This window comes from Raphanus sativus, unplaced genomic scaffold, assembly GCF_000801105.2.
Source record: "Raphanus sativus cultivar WK10039 unplaced genomic scaffold, ASM80110v3 Scaffold1750, whole genome shotgun sequence".
Lineage (NCBI taxonomy): Eukaryota > Viridiplantae > Streptophyta > Magnoliopsida > Brassicales > Brassicaceae > Raphanus > Raphanus sativus.
In genome coordinates, this window is record NW_026617059.1 from 1 (window position 1) to 19591 (window position 19591).

General features: G+C 32.7%; 2 protein-coding genes and 1 long non-coding RNA gene across 3 annotated transcripts; 2 read left to right on the forward strand and 1 right to left on the reverse strand.

Moving 5' to 3' along the window:
• The first annotated feature begins 10188 nt into the window (after nucleotides 1-10188).
• On the forward strand, nucleotides 10189-11589 carry LOC130504712 (photosystem I chlorophyll a/b-binding protein 5, chloroplastic). The gene is made up of 6 exons (XM_056999338.1): nucleotides 10189-10506; nucleotides 10587-10719; nucleotides 10812-10924; nucleotides 11018-11122; nucleotides 11201-11289; nucleotides 11356-11589. Exons 1-6 carry the CDS (start codon nucleotides 10310-10312, stop codon nucleotides 11496-11498), a joined length of 780 nt encoding a protein of 259 aa, XP_056855318.1. The 5' UTR covers nucleotides 10189-10309; the 3' UTR covers nucleotides 11499-11589.
• Nucleotides 11590-11629: 40 nt separating this feature from the next.
• Nucleotides 11630-14314, reverse strand: LOC130504711 (protein WEAK CHLOROPLAST MOVEMENT UNDER BLUE LIGHT-like 2). Its single transcript, XM_056999337.1, has 3 exons — nucleotides 14086-14314; nucleotides 13430-13984; nucleotides 11630-13336 (listed from the first exon to the last, which is right to left on the reverse strand). The coding sequence occupies exons 2-3, from the start codon at nucleotides 13970-13972 to the stop codon at nucleotides 11630-11632; spliced, it is 2250 nt and encodes a 749-aa protein (XP_056855317.1). The 5' UTR covers nucleotides 13973-13984; nucleotides 14086-14314.
• A 163-nt stretch (nucleotides 14315-14477) lies between these two features.
• Nucleotides 14478-15844, forward strand: LOC130504713 (uncharacterized). The gene is made up of 2 exons (XR_008941372.1): nucleotides 14478-15460; nucleotides 15539-15844. It is a non-coding gene; the product is annotated as an uncharacterized LOC130504713 (long non-coding RNA).
• Nucleotides 15845-19591: the final 3747 nt, after the last annotated feature.

Here is a 19591-nt window from a genome sequence, read left to right on the forward strand (position 1 = left end):
TTTCGGGTTTCCGGAGTCAAAGATTTCAGTCTCATTCAGATATTTTTAAATTTTGGATGGGATTCGATTCAGTTCTTTGCGGATTTGTTCGGGTTCGGATGACCCATTTAAATTATTTTTAAAATTTATTATATACTTTAAATTTCTAAAAATATATAAACAAAATAATATATTACATATAAATTTGAATAACATATGTCAGAATACCTGAACTTAACATATAGATTGGTTTGATTTAAATATTTGGATACAGAACCAATAAATATTTTAAGTAGTTTTGGTGTTTTGAGTATCCTTTAACTATTTTAGATATTTACATTTGATTATTTATATATATATTTTTCAATTTTTTTAATCAACCTAAAATACCATATATATTTTGGATGTTTTTATATACATTAAATCTTAAAAATAATTTATATAAGTATATAAATTTATTTCGAATACATTCAGGTATCCGAAATACTTCAGTTCGTATTGGATTCGGTTTCAGTTCTCTAAATACCAAAATTTGATATTTAATCAATTTCAGTTCGAGTTTGTTATGAAAAACAATAAATTTATAAAAACATATACCGCATGCATATTTTATAAAAATATACACCCGTACGGGCGTGCGGGTCAAAATCTAAGTATATTGGTATTTAGTCTAACTGGACTGTTTTTTTTTGTTTGGGCTTGATCCCAATCTATCTTCAAGGATTTGTATTAGCCTAACCTACATACAATCCGGCTGACTAACAACTAAATGAGTATTTAATGAGTATTCTGATATTAGAAAGTTCACTGTTATATGTAGATAAAGTCAGTCAAAACAATAGAGTCAAATTTGTCGTATCACAACAATAGTTTTTTCCAGGGGCGGACCCACCCTTTGAGAAGGTGTGGCACGTGCCACATACTGAATTATATAAAATCCTTGTACACAGTTCCTTGTCAGCTCTAATGGTTTTAAAGACTTAACAGCACTCCATGCAATCCGTGTTCGAATCTCTCTTGAGTTCCTTTTTCTTTAATTTTTTTGTACACTCGTCTTAATGTTATTTTTTTTTCCGCTAAAGTCTTCATTCTATTTTAATCACATTTTTTATAAAATAAGTCTTCCTTTCAAGTGTTTAAAAAAAACAAATGTCTTCCTTTCTCTCTTGTGTCAAAGAAAAATCTTTCTTTCTCTTTTGTTTTTTTTCCTATCTAACGGAAAATATTTGTTTTCTTCCTTTACTTTAATATTAGCTTTACCTTTTCAACAATATAAATTATTTATTTAAGTTTCACTTTTAACAAAATCTTTTATCAATTTTATTTTTAATACTTATATTAAAATAACTAATAAAAAATATTTAACATAACAAATACTTACATGTTTACCTTATTAATTGACTCAAATTTTTTTTAAAGTATTTTTTTTTAAATCACAATTTAAAGAATAATTCAGTTTATTAATATATAATTAAACTTTAAATAAATAAATAAATAAATATTGTGCCCCACATTAAATTATTTTCTGGACCCGCCACTGGTTTTTTCTCGTTTACCTAAATAAGTACTTTTAAAATTTATCCAAATATGTTCTTTTGATTTAAGAAAATTATTGTTTTCAATAATATAAAAGTTCATTTGTTGAAAATCTAAGTTATTTTTAGGTTTCTTCTTTTTCTCTCTTCAACAAAATTTGGAAAAATATGGGTGACAGTGACACCCTTTTAGTAACGGTAGATCCGCCAACTCTAAGGTTTGTTTATTCCTCTCTTTTCCTTGTTCAGATTATATTTTATTGGAAAAAAATCAATAATCTTAGAGTTTCGAATTTAAGTGAGATACTTTTCATTTTCAATCCTCAAAAATGATAATCACCAACGAGAAAATTGTGTTGATCGAGGAAGGCATATGATTCCATTGGCTGATTTGCGTTTTCGTAAGCATATTATTTTATTTTTTCACATCATACACTATTGTAATTTTTTAATACGTTTTTTACCAACAACATCATGCAGAATCATAAATTTCTTGGATAATGTAGTAAATAGATTTCATTTTAACCATCATCATTTCCATAAAATAACTTTTCGATCTTTCTAACTTAACCTTTAAAGTTTTAACTAGATTTTGATCCGCGCTTTCAAAGCGCGGGTTTATTTTCCTTTATTTTGTTTTTTAAATTGACAAATATTTAGTAAATGTCATATTTTTATATATTTGTTTTTTTATAAAAGACTTAAGCTTTTTTATTTTTCTTTATCGTATTTCATTTTAAAAGAGTATAGGCTAGAACACAATATTCGGACCCAAAGAACCAACCCGAAACCGACCCGAAAATCAGGGTCCCGAATCCGATCAGACCCGGAGTAAATATCCGAACGAGTTCTAAATTGCTATATCCAAAGAACCGATCCCGAATCCGACCCGAACCGAGAACCAAATGAGTACCCGAAGATATCCGAAATATACCTAAAAATATATGTTATAATTATATTTATAATTATTTTAATTTTTTAATTAATTTTATAAGTTAACTATTGTAGTTATTTTCGGTAATTTGAGTATTTTTAGATAAAATATGATAGTTTGGATAAAAATTTACCCAAAAAAACTGTATAAAATGTATATTTTTGGTTAATATTGAATAATTTGGATACAAAAATTTGAACCGAATCAGATACTTTGGTTACTTTAAGTACAAATAACCGAACCCGTTAGATACTTTGGTTATTTGGTTATTTTGCAGGTTCTTATGCATGAGAACCGAACCCACCCGGACCCGAAAGACCCGACTCGAATCCAACCCGAAATTTTATAATACCCGAATGAGGTTTAATTTCAAAACCCGAATGGGGTTTAATTTTAAAACCCGAAAAACTCGATATCCGAAAGAACCAATCCGTACCAGAATGGGTATCCGAACGTCCAGATCTAATGAGTATTTATGTTTAGAAAATTAAACTTTATTTTTAATGAATTAAGTTGGTATAACTCTGATATATTAATTTTATTATGTGGTTAATTTTTTAATAAAAATATATACTTTTAATAAAGATTTATACTTTTCAATGAAAAAATTCAAATTTTTTTATGAATGCTTAAATTATATTAAAAATAAAAAACATAATAATTAAGTTATTAATTTTTGTTCACTACACAAAATATTAAAAATGGTTGAAAATAAATTATTTGAATTAGGGAAAAAAATAAGAACTGGATCTGATTTCTTAATCAGCCCAAATGGCCCAAGAGAGATGATGTGGGCAGTGGGCTGGATCCAAAAAAAATGACCCAATAAAAATGTGTTATTAATATTACTTGATTGTCCTTAATGAAATAAGCAATGTGAGTTAAAGAAAGAGCATGTTTAGTCTAAAATCCAAATGTGCTTGTACTTTAATATTATAGATTTGAACCTTCACCGAAAGGACATTGTTAGGGAACTAACATCTATTTCATGAAGATGTCTCCAAGCAATCTACATCTTGTCAGGGACAGGCTATGTCTTAGAAGCCACTTTATTGTTGTTACCTTCCAATGAGAAACAGATATACTTTGTAAATGCTTTTTTTTTTTTTCGTCTGAAAAAATTCATTCACTGAAGATTACAACCATTGATACAAACTAAAGCCTACAGAACAGGCAACTAGAACCCATTCAGGGTAACTTATATGAATAAGGAACAAGGACACATCCATTGCTACAAAGGAAAATTCTAAATCCTCCATGATAATAGTACTGTAAGCTTGCCATAGCCTCTGAACGAGATTTATCGTTGTTGCCCTCGGCCCACCGAACGATAACATCAACCTCTACAACACCGAGAGCACACCTCTCCAAGCCAACGAAACCAGACTTTAAAACCCGGCAAGATAGTTCCACTTTAGGACCACATATTCTTCCGGATACGGCGGCGACACAACTTCATTGCGCTCAAGCTACGCCTTAATAAAGCCTTACAAAGAACACTCCAATCTCAAAGATATGGAGATCAACGAGGTCAAACCCGTCAACGACCACTGACCACACAACAAGAGATCAGCAGTTACAGACAGGAAAGCGTTCACATCATCATCAAGAACCCAAAAACACTACAAACTTATGACCAAAAACCACCAGAGAATCCACTAATTTCCTGAGAGGGATAACAACCAAAATACTATCTAAACTTCATGAAAACACATAACTAGAAATAAAACCCGATCTACTTGCTGAATAAAAAGCCGGAACAGAGCCACAACCGTTAGAGACGAGATCCACAAGACTTGCTTAACCACCACACCCAAACGACCCGATTCAAACGAAGAATCGAGGACGATTGTTTCACGCGCTTCACGCGCCTACACGAAACGAACCGTAAGGTTAAACGGAGGCGGATAGATCTGAGCCCTTAGGATAGGAAGCCATTGGTAGGGTTGAGATAGTCACTGCTGCATCAACGCCTCTTCAGATCTGGGACTCACACACATACATCGAAGCGAAGCTTAAAAGATGGACCGTTGCTTCATCATACAACAAGGAGACCGAGAACCTTACAAAGAAAGAAAACACAAGGACAGGCTCAACGCCGTGGCTCGAGAGCCAACGGACGTTGGCCGAACAGAAACCACCGACTGACTTTTTCTTTGAGGAGAGAGGAGGGAGCGTTTAGGAGAGAGGGTTTTTTGACAATCTTGTAAATGCTTAATCTTGATGATTCAATTAAATCACTTTAATTTTAAAGGTCTTTGATTTGAATAACTATAAACAGGATCGTGAGAAAATACTTTATTTGAATTGTTCGTCAACAACGAACCAAAATGGACCTAATGTTATTGCAATACTCCATGTCTGTCTTTCTAGCGTTCCAGGAGGTGTTGATATAGCCTCTAGTCTTTTTTTCTTGTGGATTTGTTCAGGTATTGATTATATTTACCATTTACTCTTTAGATTTTGTTAGTTCAACCCAAATTTGAATGCTACTAGTTAAATGTGCAGTTAGAAGTTGTCTATGTTTGTGGACCATGATTGGTAGTTAAACCAATGCACTTAAATAACTAATTTGGATAAAAAGTTAAAAGTGATAGCACCAATGAAACATGTTGGAACTATTTTTTTAGCAATGTATTCATATGCTAAAAATAGAGTTAGTATGAATGAGAAATGGAGGTCTAGTGTGTGTGATTTGAGAAACTTGTATAAAGTTACAAATATACACATTAGATATTTGGATTTGGGTTTTTGATTTGTTAGTTGGACTTCATGTTCATTAACTTAATCTTATAAACCAAATATATGTTGATCTTTTATATTGTTAAAATATAAAAAAGAAATCTATTTTAAAGTATATTATTTTGTTTGAATTGGTCAAACAATAATAATTTTACTCTTTAATTTCTTGGTCAAAATGTGAAATGAATTCACATATTAATTGACAAGAAATAAAGTCTCCATTAGTGCACCTTGGAGGTTTCATTTTTATGTTGAAAATGAAACTTGTGCTTCTCATTATTTTTCTATATAAATGGCTTGTTAGCATGATAGAAAGAGAGACACATAATCAATAGCAAAAGAAAAAGTTTTTTCTCCCACTTGAAATAGTTATGTTAGAATTTTTTTTTTTTGTGTCTGAGAGTACAACACAAAACCAGTTTCGCCAGGCTTCTGATAGAGTGACGCAAATTCAGAAGATTGTTTGCAGTTGTATCCTGGGACTCATTACGTTATCGAACCGTCGCACTACGGGACGTATTTTGAGTCAAGGAAATAGATAATATCTCGCCTCTGTAGTTGTATCATCATTTTCTTACTCTTTGGTATAATTTTATCATTTTTATTCTTTACAATATTCAGTAATCCGTAGTTTACAAAATACGGTTCTATCAGTCTTAACTCAAAATATCCGTTTATTGCTTTGCACTAACCGGACTGATTATTGTAAAAAAGTATGTTTTTTTGTAAGAACATGTTAATTTACCTTTGGAAAAAGATAGGCGGAGTCAGATCTATAAGATTATTTCAATCTTAATTTTCTGTAAATTTTTGTTTGTATTATTTTACTAACAAAAACTGATTTTTTTAAAGTGTTTTGTTGTGAGCACAGGAAACAAAGAACTCATGGCGATGGTTGAATGATTCTGCAATTCTAATCATTTTTAGAATTTTATGTTAAACTTCAAAATCCATCTTGGTTTCAGCACTAATTTTACTAACATTGATTTAAGTTTTATGAAACTTGTCAACAGGTGCTGATCGTGAGTTTTAACAATCAACATTTGTTATAATCTCTACTTGAACCGAAAAGGGAAGTTGGTTCTGTATAATTTAATTGGTCAAAATGTGTTATTGCTTTGACTTGGTTAATGGTGTTGCTTTACTTTAATTATCAATAATGTGTGTAACGTTCTTGATTTCCTGTTTCAGATTTTTTTTTTCCTAGAGCGGAAAATTAAAGTTTAAAATCTGGTGAAACCATATTTATTAACAACATTTTGATCTTTTGAGATCAAGTTGTATGGATGGAAATGAATTTTGTGAGTTGACGCCCTAAACTAAATTTGGGAGAGGTCTGCCACATATAAATCATTTGCCATAAGAAATAAAATGTTTGTTGATATTGATCAAAACATTTGTATTTCGTCAATGCTGAAATGCACCTTTTAAAAAGGTTGACCATGCAAAACCAATGAGAATTTTCAGACCAATATGACTGAAACAGACAATGTGTATTATAGTTTCTAAAGTCAATATGTTTGAGAATAACCATAGAAAATGGTGGTTTTGATGGTACAACTAATATCATATAATGATATGTATATTTGCTATAAAGCAAAAATATATTTTGAAAAAAAAAAATTCAAAATATATACAAGTTAGATTTATAAATCAACTTGAGAGAACTATGAAAATTGTTGTATCTAAAATATGATTTTCTGAGAATGAAATACATTTTAAAGAAAATTATAACAATATTTCGAAATTGTTTTTATTATTCATTTAAATCTAAAGGAGTTGTAGATTAATCTTCTAAGCTCTTAAGAGATGTTAAATGTAAATATGTATGTTTTTGAGCTATCTCAAAAAATGTGGGGGAAGCTTTGCTTACCATATTAAGTAATTGGCAAGAGGCCAAATGAACTTTGTGATAGTTATCAAAATATGATTAAAACAAAAAAAAACTAGTGTTATGCCACTGAGTTTTATGTATAATGGTTGATTGTATCTTGGAAAGAAAAGATGACAAAAATCATTAGACAATTGATCTCGACTAATCTCAAGAGATTATGTTCACTGTGATGACAACCTAGGATCTTGTTATTAAATGTGTGTCATGAGATCAAATTGTAATATCATCAAGAGGAATGGGTTTAGCCTATGAACTAAGATGAGGTTTGGCGGTAACTCTACTTATCAGATTGGAGATCCCAAGAAATAGGTTCAAGGAGACAACTAAGTCAAACTAAATCTGCCCAAAGCACAATAAGACTTCGGTCTATACCCAGTTCCTAGGATGATTAAATAGTGCTACATGTAAGGAATAGAGGGTAAGCATTTGCTTTTAATGATTTGTGCCAATTGTTTTGAGATATGAATGGAGTAGTACATGATACTCCTCTAAACAAAACTAATGGCAAATCACCTTGTGAGTGTGAAATGGGGTCGTTTCTAGGAGAATAAAATGGATATATTCTCTAAAGTTCACTCATGATTACCAGGAATGTTCACGGCCAAAATGAACACAATAGAGAAATTAGTTTTGTGAGAGAATGAAGCTGTGTTTTGGCTATTGTCTAGGTTTACACCAAAGCCCGGGAGGTTCAAGACATCATGGCCACATCCTGGCCGAGTAAATCCGATAGCTATTAACAATGACTGGTTCAAGGCTGAAAAATTGCTACCAACTCATCATGCAGTGAATTTCTCGTTTGTACTCTCAAAAGTCTTTAGTTGAGTCTTGTTGAGTCTTGTCGAGTCTTGTCTAGGAAGTCAAGTCGTCGAGTCTTCTAGTGTCTAGAGTCATTTCTATTCATGTGGGGGATTGTTGGAACTCGTTTTTTGACGAGATGGTTTTAGACCATTTTCGGTAAGTTTTCCGGGCGAAGACGTTCGTCGGATAACTGAATGGTTGACAAACACTATGGAGTAGTGTATTAATATGTCAAAAACAAAGTTCGTTTGAATAAGAAATGTTGGTCCAAAGTCATTGACTTGGAAAGCTTCTAAGCTTGAATATTTGACTATGTTTAAAAACTAGTAAATGTCCAACATAAAATATGAGGTGTGAATCCTCTTGTTTATATATGGAGAAGTATGAATATACTATAGTATATTTCTGGAAAGATATACCGGTTGAAATGTGTGTGCATAAAACCGATTTAACCAAATTAAATTTGGAATTGAGTTTGAAATTTGGTCAACGGACTATAACTGTCCTTTTGTTATTGTAACCGAATTCAAATCAATTTAGTGATTGTCTTAAATTATTTAGTAATTAAAAGAAATCATAAATATTTTTTCTTTATATCAAAAATGTTTTTTGACTATGTCATTATGGTTGTTTTGATAATACCATAATGGTTGATTCATATTAATTACACGAATCAATGTCGTAACGTTTTGTGGTCTTTGCTTTTGGAAAAGCTTATAAAACCCACTACTCTCCATATTGTGAGATACACACGAACACATTGATATGAGCAACAACAAAATTCTCTTGAATAGTTATGTTTTATTTTTTTCTTTTGTGTCTGAGAGTACAACACAAAATTAGTTTCGCCAGGCTTCTTATAGAGTGACGCAAATTCAAAAGATTGTTTGCAGTTGTATCCTGGGACTCATTACGTTATCGAACCGTCGCACTACGAGACGTATTTTGAGTTAAGGAAAAAGATAATAATCTCGCCTCTGCAGTTGTATCATCCTTTTCTTACTCTTTGGTATAGTATTATCATTTTTTATTTTTTACAATATTCAGTAATCCGTAGTTTGTAAAATACGGTTCTATCAAAACATGTGACAGAATTGACTCACCAAAAATATATTAAATAGCAGGAAATGTTTTTACATAAATAAAAAGTATTATATATATGTGTATAAACTCATAAAATCATAAGCTAATTAGCTACTATTACTTCCAGTATATTAGTAAAATTGTGTTTGCTTGCTTTTATTTAATTGATAATTAGTTAAAAGGTTTTTAGTTATAAAACCCCTCAACTATTTTTAAATAGGAAGCAAAACCTTACACTAATATTTTAACATTTTAAATTATCAAGTTACAAACCATTTATGTCACCCTACCCTCAGCCTATAACTTCATATACTTTGGATGGAAAGAGGTTATAGTTGGGAGCTTTAGCCCTAATTAAAACTTACAAAAATAATTTTAAAATTTTGTAAAATCAGATTAAAAGTTTTTAACATCAGTAATGATATTCATAAATAATATATAAGAGATTATAAAGGTACATACAATTATTTATAATCTTTACTTATTAACTTTTACAAGAAATATAAATAATGTGTAATGCTTATTATAAGATTGTCTAGGACAATTTTGTCAGGTGGTAAGAAGACTGGGTTGGAAAGCCAACACATTTTGACACCCTTACGAATAGAGATACATGCTTTCATGCTCATCTGCATATCACCAGAGAAGATATAGTTGTGAACTGAACCTCTCATTGAGAATTAATCTTGATCGTTAAATAGATCTAAAATACCCCAAATTATGAGAAATTTATAAAAACTTACAAATTATATATAAAAGTTAATAAGCAATGTAGTAGGAATTGTGAAGGCATGTGAAATCATTAATAAAAATTATTAATCGTTTGTAAAATTTTAATTAAAATATTTGTAAAAGTTTATAAATTTTATTAAAATATTTGTAAAAGTTAATAAATTTGATAATAATAATAATAATGTATAAGTATTTATAAATTAATTTCAGAGGGTTATAAATTAGTTGTAAGAGTTTAAAAATGTATAATTAAATTATAAAAGATTTATAAAGTTTTATCCATTTTAGTGATTTTATAAACACTTGTCTAGTTTTATAAGATTTTATAGTCTTTAGTGATAAACCTCTAAACTGTGACTCTAAATGTTTTCTTTTTTTTTAACACACTCTAAATGTTCTCTATCCAAAATAAAGGGAATCATTTTTTTTTAAAAGGGAATATATAATATCCAACGACGATTCACCGTCTTCCAAAATTTTCTCTACAGATTTTAAAATTTTATTATTTTCTGTGGACAATGTACTTTAGCTTCTTCACCCTCTAATTGGAGATAACAGTGTCAGAGCCGAAACAACGTAGCCAAAAAGAACAAAGAAACAACAGAGAAAATGTCTGTCTTCTTACGCGGAGGAATCGCCGGAGGATTTCTTATCCGTAGTCGTGACTCCTCAGCCGTCATCACAAAACAACGACGAATCTCATCCGTTGGAGCCGTAACAGGACCAAGCGTCAATCCAACGGCAGCCATTGAACAACGTGCCACATGGCTACCTGGTCTCGAACCTCCACCTTACCTCGACGGAAAGTGCGTTCTGTTTCTGTCTTTCCTCAACAGAGAAAAGCTTTTTGACCAAATCTTTTGTTGTTTTTATCTTAAATAAAAAGGTTAGCTGGAGACTACGGGTTTGACCCGCTCGGGTTAGGAGAAGATCCGAAAAGCTTGAAATGGTATGTTCAAGCAGAGCTTGTCCATGCTCGTTTCGCCATGCTTGGTGTTGCCGGAATTCTCTTCACAGATGTATATCTTCAAACATTGCCTTTAGTTTTTAAATATTGCAACCTCACCAAGAAAAATTGACTAACCAACAGCTTTGTTATGGTTGCATATAGCTACTTCGTACCACAGGGATTAGCAACTTACCGGTTTGGTACGATGCCGGAGCAACGAAATTTGATTTTGCCAGCACAAAGACTCTCATTGTTGTACAGTTTCTACTCATGGGGTAATAAAATAAAATTATCTCTGTATATAATTATCTCCATATTTTAAACCAAAGAAAGCTCAGTGATCAGAATGATCATATTTTGTTTCATAGGTTTGCTGAGACCAAAAGGTATATGGACTTCGTCTCACCAGGATCTCAAGCCGCAGAAGGTTCTTTCTTTGGACTTGAAGCAGCACTCGAAGGGCTCGAGCCCGGGTAACGTTTCTTCCGTGATTAAAACTCTTCACTAATGTTTAAACATTGTGTAGAAACTAAGTTGATTTTGGCTTTTAGATATCCTGGAGGGCCGCTCTTGAATCCACTAGGACTTGCGAAGGATATCAAGAACGCTAATGACTGGAAGCTTAAGGAGATCAAGAATGGTAATAAATTTCACTGATCATTTTGGTTGTTTCATACTGTAAACTTTATGTGTGACATTGTAACAGGTCGTCTAGCAATGATGGCGATGCTAGGGTTCTTCGTCCAAGCCTCTGTCACTCACACTGGTCCTATCGATAACCTTGTCGAGCATCTCTCTAATCCGTGGCATAAGACCATCATTCAAACCCTCTTCACCTCTACTTCTTAGTTACATTTCATGTAGCAAGTTCAATATACTGCTGGAGAAGTGTATCAATTACCTTTAAAAAGTACAACAAATCTAACCACTCTTTTTAACATTAATCATAACAAAATAAAAACCCAATACTGGAGTCTGGTTCACTTGTTTGATTTCTTTCTTGACAAGAACATGAAGACTTTTGGCAGCAAGGAAAACTTCTTCTTTTTCTTCTTTGTTTCAGGTGTCACATTAGTACCATCTCCAACATTGTTGCTTCCTTGTTCACCAAATGCAAATGATGTTGCTGAATGTAAAGCCGATTTGGACTTGCCTAAGTCATGATTCTCCTTTCCACCACCCTCTGGACTAGTCTTGGGGCTCTTCTCTGAACTCCATTTTCGCAACTCGTGATCCATACCAACTGTACCACCTCTGGCCTTCTCTACTTTCCCCATTGCTTCTTTTAATTTTTCTTTTTGTAAAGCTGTTTCTCTATTCACTTCCTCTAGCTTTTCCAAGACTCTTGATTCCTCTTCCTTAGCCGCCTCGATCTGAGAGACAATCTCTGCTAGTTTTCTGTTTGCTGCTTCCTCTACCTCATGTGCCTTCTTGCTTAGCTCATAGTACTCCTCCACTGATATTATTATGCTTCTTGGTGAGCTACTAATGTCTTCAATTTTCTTACTACATTCAGTCTCCTGCAACGCTTTTATCGCAGCTAAGGCTAACTTCTCAGAAGCTTTTGCAGCTTCCATTTCCCTTTTGGCCTCAGCTAACTGACTCTCTATTGCAGAGACTCCTGTTCTCGCTTCATCCGACTCTTCCTTCGCCTTTCTCAGCGCCTCTCGAGCAGCTAAGGCAAGCGACTTTGCCTCCTCTGCTTCCTCGTTAGCTTCTTGCAACTTCTTGGCTATTTCTGTGCATCTCTCCTCTCTTGCCTCTTCTCCGTTTCTCTGAACTGAAAGAGCTTCTCTACGTTTGGTCTCCGAGAGATCTTTCTTCTCTCTTTCGAGTTCCGACTGTAATGATCCAACAATTATCTTCAACGTTTTCACCTCAGAGTTCGCTTTATCGATGTTTGATTTAACTTCTCCAAGCTCCTTCCTGGCCGAATCAACCGCTGCTTGAATGTCACTGTTGTTTCTCTTACCGTTTGCGTCTTTGTAAGCCGGTATCTCGGCCCTCAGGTCTTGCTGAAGTACAGAAGCAGTCTCTAGTTTGATTTTCACATCGTCTGCCGCATGGATCTCTTGTTGAAGCCTCTCGATCTCTTCTTCCACCATTTTAAGTTCCTTTTCGCGGTTATAAAGGTCCTGGTCCCGAGCCATGGCTGCATCAAATTTCTTCTCTTCAGCTTCGAGATGAGCCGCTTGAGCTGACTCTAATAACTGCTTAGTGGCGATCACCTCTATTGACAAACCCGTCATCTGTTTCTCTACATCTTTAGCTTCCATAACAGAGTCCTCTGCTTTCCTCTCTGCCGATTCTTTTTCTCTCAACAGAGATTCGTACTCATTAGAGACCGTTTCTATCTCCTCTCTTAAGTTTCTTAGCTCGGAAACCGCTGACGAATGCCTCGCTTTAGCCACCTCTATCTGCGCTTTGGCTGCTACGCTCGACTCGTCAGCTATCCCTTGTTCCATTTCTTCCACACGCAGCTTCGCAAGATCAGAGTCTTGTTTCGCTTGTTGCTCCTCTTTCTCAGCCTTTTCTAGCTCCATTTTTAGCTTTTCGACGATACTCCTTGTTCTCTCAAGCTCCATCATAACCTTCTCCTTCGCCTCTTCGGCTACAACTGCTTGTTTCTTGTACTCAGGCATATCCTCTTGTATCTTTTCAAGATCTTGATCCACTGTCTTTCGTCTCTGGAAACAATCATATCCAATCCAAGACTTAAGTATAATGAATTAAAAGAACCAAGAGACTGTTGAAAACTGCAAAAAGTAAAGAAACAAAACCTCTATTGTTTGAATTTTATGTGCTTTCCAATCTGTGATCCCACCAAACTTTGAAACTGCATCCTTGACGGATTCGAACGGGGCAGTGGTATCGATCAAAACAGGACTCGTGGGTGACCCAAAACGTGGGGATCCAGAAGTTCTCGGATGCACAAAAGCTCTTGGTGAGACAGGAACTCTAAGACGTGAGAGACCGACGACATCTTGGCTTCCTCTAGGTGGTGAATCCGGCAAACTAATCCTTGCATCTTCTATGCTGTCGATTCGAGAGTCTAGAGAAAACGAGTCCTCGTGGTTTATCATGACTCTTGGCGCGATGTAAACCTTTGGTGGCTCTGCTTCAGCTAAAATATGTTGATCTTCTTGTGGTGGAGCATGCAGAGATTCAATAAATGGATTTGGTGTCTCTCGTCCATCTTCCAAGTTTAGGAGATCAAGAATGGATGAATCGTATTCGAGACTGTTATTGAAAGGCGTTGATGAATCTTCATTGAGATCAAGAAGTAAAGAAAAGTCGTTGGAAACTTTATCATCATCCACCATATTGCCACGAAACTGCGCAAATCAATTACCAGGAATTCACAATTACAAAGATCAATTCATGATATGAATCTTGTTCATCGTATTTGTTTTTATCAAAATAACACATGTCGTACCTTCAGAAAACATGCAACAAAGTGCAAGACGAATCTTCTGGTTAATAAAGGAGAATTAATTTAACTTTTGAAGACAGATTAACGAAGCCCTAATTCTTAGATTACCTGAAAATAAAAAGAGAGATTTCGTTTCGGAAAAACAGAGACTAGAGATAATTATCATCAGAAAAGATTTCAAAAAAAAAAACATCAATAAGGCGTGGAAGGCACGCCTCTCATTCTCATCTCTGTTGGTCTTTAAAATCTCGCTGTGTGGTTTATTATTATTATTTTTTTCATTTTATTTTTAGTATTCAGTTACTGTCAAAGTGTACACCACTGTAAATCCAACATATGTTCTTAGAGCATCATTATCGCGGTCTTTAACGACCGTCTTTTATTATTATTGACATTAAAAGAAAATGAAAATTAGATGAAATACGAAAGAACGTTTCTTATTTCAAGACCACAAGAGACGTATTCAGGAACACGTGTTGTCCTTTGGGCGTTCATCTCTTTCATCTCTTTTTTTTTCAAGTTGATTGCAGTTCTTCTTCCTTCAAGGGTTTTGTTCTCACTCGTCTCTCTTCTCTCACTTTACTCTCGCTCTTTGTGATGACGACGAGATCTGATTCCGTTGACTGTCTTGTGCAAACCCGCTAACCTCCTCAGAGAAAGCTTCGATTTCTGGAGAAGTTTCGTCTGAAGACTCGATAAAGGTCGTTTCTTTACATGAGAAAGAAGCCCAGGCGATGATGGATGTTGATTGTCCCGGAGTCTTTTCTGTATCCGAAGCTAGCTCCTCGTTTCTTGATGAGGATAAGGTTGAGCTGAAACAGATCAAGGAAACGTCTGCTGAACAAGATGATGTGCACAAGGGAGACTGATGGGTCTGTTGTTGTTTGTATCTCTGAGAAGAAGGGACAAGATGATTCCACCCATGTTGAGAGACTTCTGGAGGCTGAGAAGAGAAGACTGTTGGCTGAGATCGAAACGGGAACTATCTTCAGGAAGAAGGAAGATGTTGTGGAGACGCTCGGAAAGAACGGAATGGATCTAAAGTGGAGCGAGTGAGAGTCAAGGACAATGCTTTTGTTGGGATCAGGACTATGAAGATTGATATGGTTGATGACACTGCGTTGCTCAACGTTGTTCCTTTCTGCAAGAAAGATAAAAATCATCATCCCAAGAGGTCAGGAGCTGCACACGGTGATGCTGCAGTGTTTACAATCAAAACTATTGATGATTCTAGAACACTGAACAAGACATTGTACCTTAAGGCTGCCTGGAAACGTATGTTCGATGAATGGTCTTGTTGAGCTATGGGAACGGAATATTGAGAAGAAGCTTGAGAAAACTTGTGTTACTGAAAGTAAACTTCTCGAGAAGATCAGAGGTCTGTCAAAAAACATTTACATTTAAAGTTTTTATTTTACTTAGCTCTCATTAGCTTTCTGTTTTTTATATGATGCAGAGACTCCATACCCGAGTGACATGGAGATGGTCTTCATATACTCTGTTTTTACCGAAGGACATCACTCGTACTTTGACATTGATGAGTCTTCTGGTGGAGTGAATGGTACTGATAATTGCAGGTGGAATTAGGAACAATGGAACAAGTACACGCAAGACTTGTCACTGCCTCACCATGCCAACAAGCAGTGCAGGTCAGTTTGCCATTGGTTCTGACCTGTGGTCTTGTTTTCTTCTTGTTTAGCACATGTATATTGTATTGTTGTAGTTACGTTGAAAGTGTATTCACAAGTCTTTGTTCTTCCTTCTCAATTTGTTTCTTCTTTCTCAAGTTATTTCAATTTTTTCTAAGAAACTTTATTTAAGAAACTTGCAATGGAGGACAACAATTTAGGTGTCTCTTAACTAAAGTTTTCAACACAAATTTATTACTAAATAAATGATTAAGAGACCCTAATGAGTTTTAAGGATAAAGATGCTCTTATGTCGAAGTTTATTTTGGTCAATGAAATATATTGATTTTTTATTTTGGTCAACAAAATGTCTTGAAGTTGTGAGTTAATATGGTTGTTGAATGGTACTTAGGCAGTTATCATATTTTCAGTCAAACTTAAAAGACTCAATTTACCAAATATACCAATAGATTAAAAGTTAATTGAAGACAGTACTTAAATTGAAGAGAAATTGCTCTTCATATACACTAAGATATTAATCATTATTAACCAACTATCCAAAAATGATTACAAACACAGTGTTATCCGCGCTAACCAGCAGAATTTTATTTTAAATTTTTTATTTAATCAAACAATTTTATTTTATTTTGTTTTAGCATATATTATATTTATAAGTTATAACATAATTTTCAAATTATACAGCTAACATAGTATTAGGATTTTTAGAAAATGGTTTTTTTTTATATTTCAGATAGATAATATTTTTGTATTTAAAATTGATATATAAATATATAATAATTTTTTGGTTATTTTAATAATTTTATCATCTATATTTTTAAAAAAATATTTTAATTAAACTGATATTTTAAAATAAAATAAAAAAACTAAAACGTCAATTCAATTACAGAGAAATTTTTGTTTTAGTTACACATATTCAACTTTGTCAACAAAAGTAAATCCATTAAATAGTTAATATTTTCTTGATGATTAATTAATATATTTTCCTTTGCTTTTAAAGTTTTCACTATTTATATTGTATTTTTTTGTATAAATTCTAGTTTTCTTCGGCTTCCATATTCTATTCATTTTCTTCTTATTTTTTTTGACAACATATTTGGCTAAACGTCTAGGAAACCACCGGTTTAGAAAACCAAACTAAAGGTAATGAATCAACATATAACATAGCTGAAGGCAAATTTCTCGACCATGTGCAAGGTTGTACGCCAATGTATTTTATGCCTTTGGGATATGTCTGATCGTAAAATTATGGAATAAAATCTTACTGCGGTAAAATTTTTCCATGTGTGTAACAAACGCCGGCCAGTCTTCAAGAGAAGACACCATCTTCACCAGTTAAGAATAATCCATTGCAAATACTATGTTCGAGAACTGTAGAGTCTTCATGCATTTCATAGCCCAAATCAAAGCTTCACATTCTGCATGTAAAGGTGATAGACTTCGTCGAAGATTCATATCTCCCATCATAACATCCTTCGAATCCGTTCGTGGACAGTACCAATCCTATCCGGTGAATGTATCTTGCGCCCTCCAAACCCCGTCCAGGAAACAAATTCTGGTAGCCCCTAATGATTGCCAATTAACCATTGGCTGGAAAGGCCCATGAGTTTCATGTATCAGTATTTGCGTCTCAGTCCAAAGTGTGCTTTCCACTTCCGCTTTACGCATAATTTTTTTAGGGTTCCCATTCTTATTTTGGAAATTTTTATCATTTATATTTTTCTATATATACCACATAATCAATGGAAATAATCTGAATCAACTTTCTTTGGCAGTTTCCAAAACAGATAGTCTAAACTAGTGAAAACCGATGTTGTAGGAAAAACTTCTGAAAAGGAAGGAATTCTGGATAAGGCTCAACTTTGTAATGCCGGTGGATATTCAAAAAAAAACATGATTAATAGTTTCTTCCTCACCACCAAAAATACTACACCAGAGGTCACCATGTATGCCACGTGCCCTAAGATTCTTAGCTACTGGTAGAGCTCGAGACAATACTTGCCAAACGAAATAACGTAATTTTAGAGAACAATTAAGTTTCTCAATTTTCTACAATAATTATTTGATTCTCATTTGATATATTTTTTAAAACTAATTGATGTTTCAATTTTAGTCTTTTATTAGTTTGTAAGTTTTCTTGTGTACCTATAATTTTTGTTAAAATATTATTTTTATAAAAACTTAAAATACTAATATTAAGCTATAGAAAATTTTCAAAATCAATATATTCATTTCTTTAGAAAATATCTTTAAATCTATTTAAAATATATTATAATAATTTTCAACAACGATATAAATAATAATTGAATTATAATAAATTTGGAGAAAGAAAAATTATTTGCCACAGTACTACCTATAAAATATCAACCAACATCTATTTATATTATTAAAATAGAAGTATCAATTAAATTTCACCCTTAAACTTGCAAAATATTTACAATTCAATACCACTGAAAAATTAAATAAACATACCTATGATTAACTTTACCATGTATTAATTTCCTAAAATAATTTGAGCATTAATATAAAACAACTCATGCAGATACTTTGCATATAACTAATGATTGTTAGTGAGATATGAATTTGTAATGATTGTTAAAATTCTCACATTCTATTGTTATGCGTTGGTGGATTCCAAGAATCTTAATAAAATCTAGTATTATTGGTTTGATGATTGTTTAATGACTTACAAAATCTCTTACTATTCATAAAGTTTGGCGTTTAATGATTCTAAGTTTCTATCAAATCTAGTGTTATTAAGAATTGAATTCTACACAATTTTACTTATAAAACAAAACTTCAAGAATCTTGTATATTTCCTTTAGATTCTTAAAATCCTTAAACTAGGTTATTTTCATAAACTTTTAAAATAGGAAAAACTCTTTAGAAGTATTTACAAATTTAACAAATCTCTTGATTTTTAGAATCAGCCAACTCTATAAAAATACTACTCCCACTAACCCCCCACCCCTAAGATTGTTCATTGCGGTATTAATAACTTTGCAGCCGTAACAATCATATTTTGATTACCAAAAAAAAAACAATCGTATTTTCTGTTTGGTGGAAACATTCATTGTGGTACATAATAAAATTTAAAGCAATAATTCTCCAAAATTGCTCCTAATATTAAATACTACACATATCTTAATTTTTATTATTTGTTACTCTCTAAAAATTTTCGTTGTAATCAACTAATATAAGAATTAGTTCAGAGATCGATTCATATGAGATTTATCCTCCTATATAAGCGGCCAATAAATCTGTATCATTCATATTTCAAAAAATTAACACAAATATTTTTAATCACAATTTTTTTGCAATTGATCTCAACTATAATTCATATATTGGCACTAACCAATAAAATTTATTATATATCCTAAATCGCCAACTATTTTGTTATAATTCACATATATTTCAGACTCATATGACCACAAATCTAAGCCTTCCCTATTTCAAAAATATGACCACAAAGAACTATAAAATGAAATTTAGTTTGAATTAAATACATAATATTCTTTGTAACTATAAAGTGTGATTTAGACAACACTTTCTACTAGTGGTGGGCATTCAGATCCAATCATGTTCGGTTCGGATCTATTATAATTTTGGAATTAAAAATCTCAGTCATATTTGGATATTTATAAATTTTTTATTAGATTTCGGTTCTGGTTCAGATAACTCTTTTAAGTTATTTAAAAAAGAAAATAAATTTATTATATACTTTAACTTTATTACAATATATAAAATAATATATTTATATAGCTATTTTAGACATTTACTTTTGACTATTTTTATATAATTTTAAATATTTTGGACAACTTCTAATATATTATATATTTTTGATATTTATATATTAGATCTAA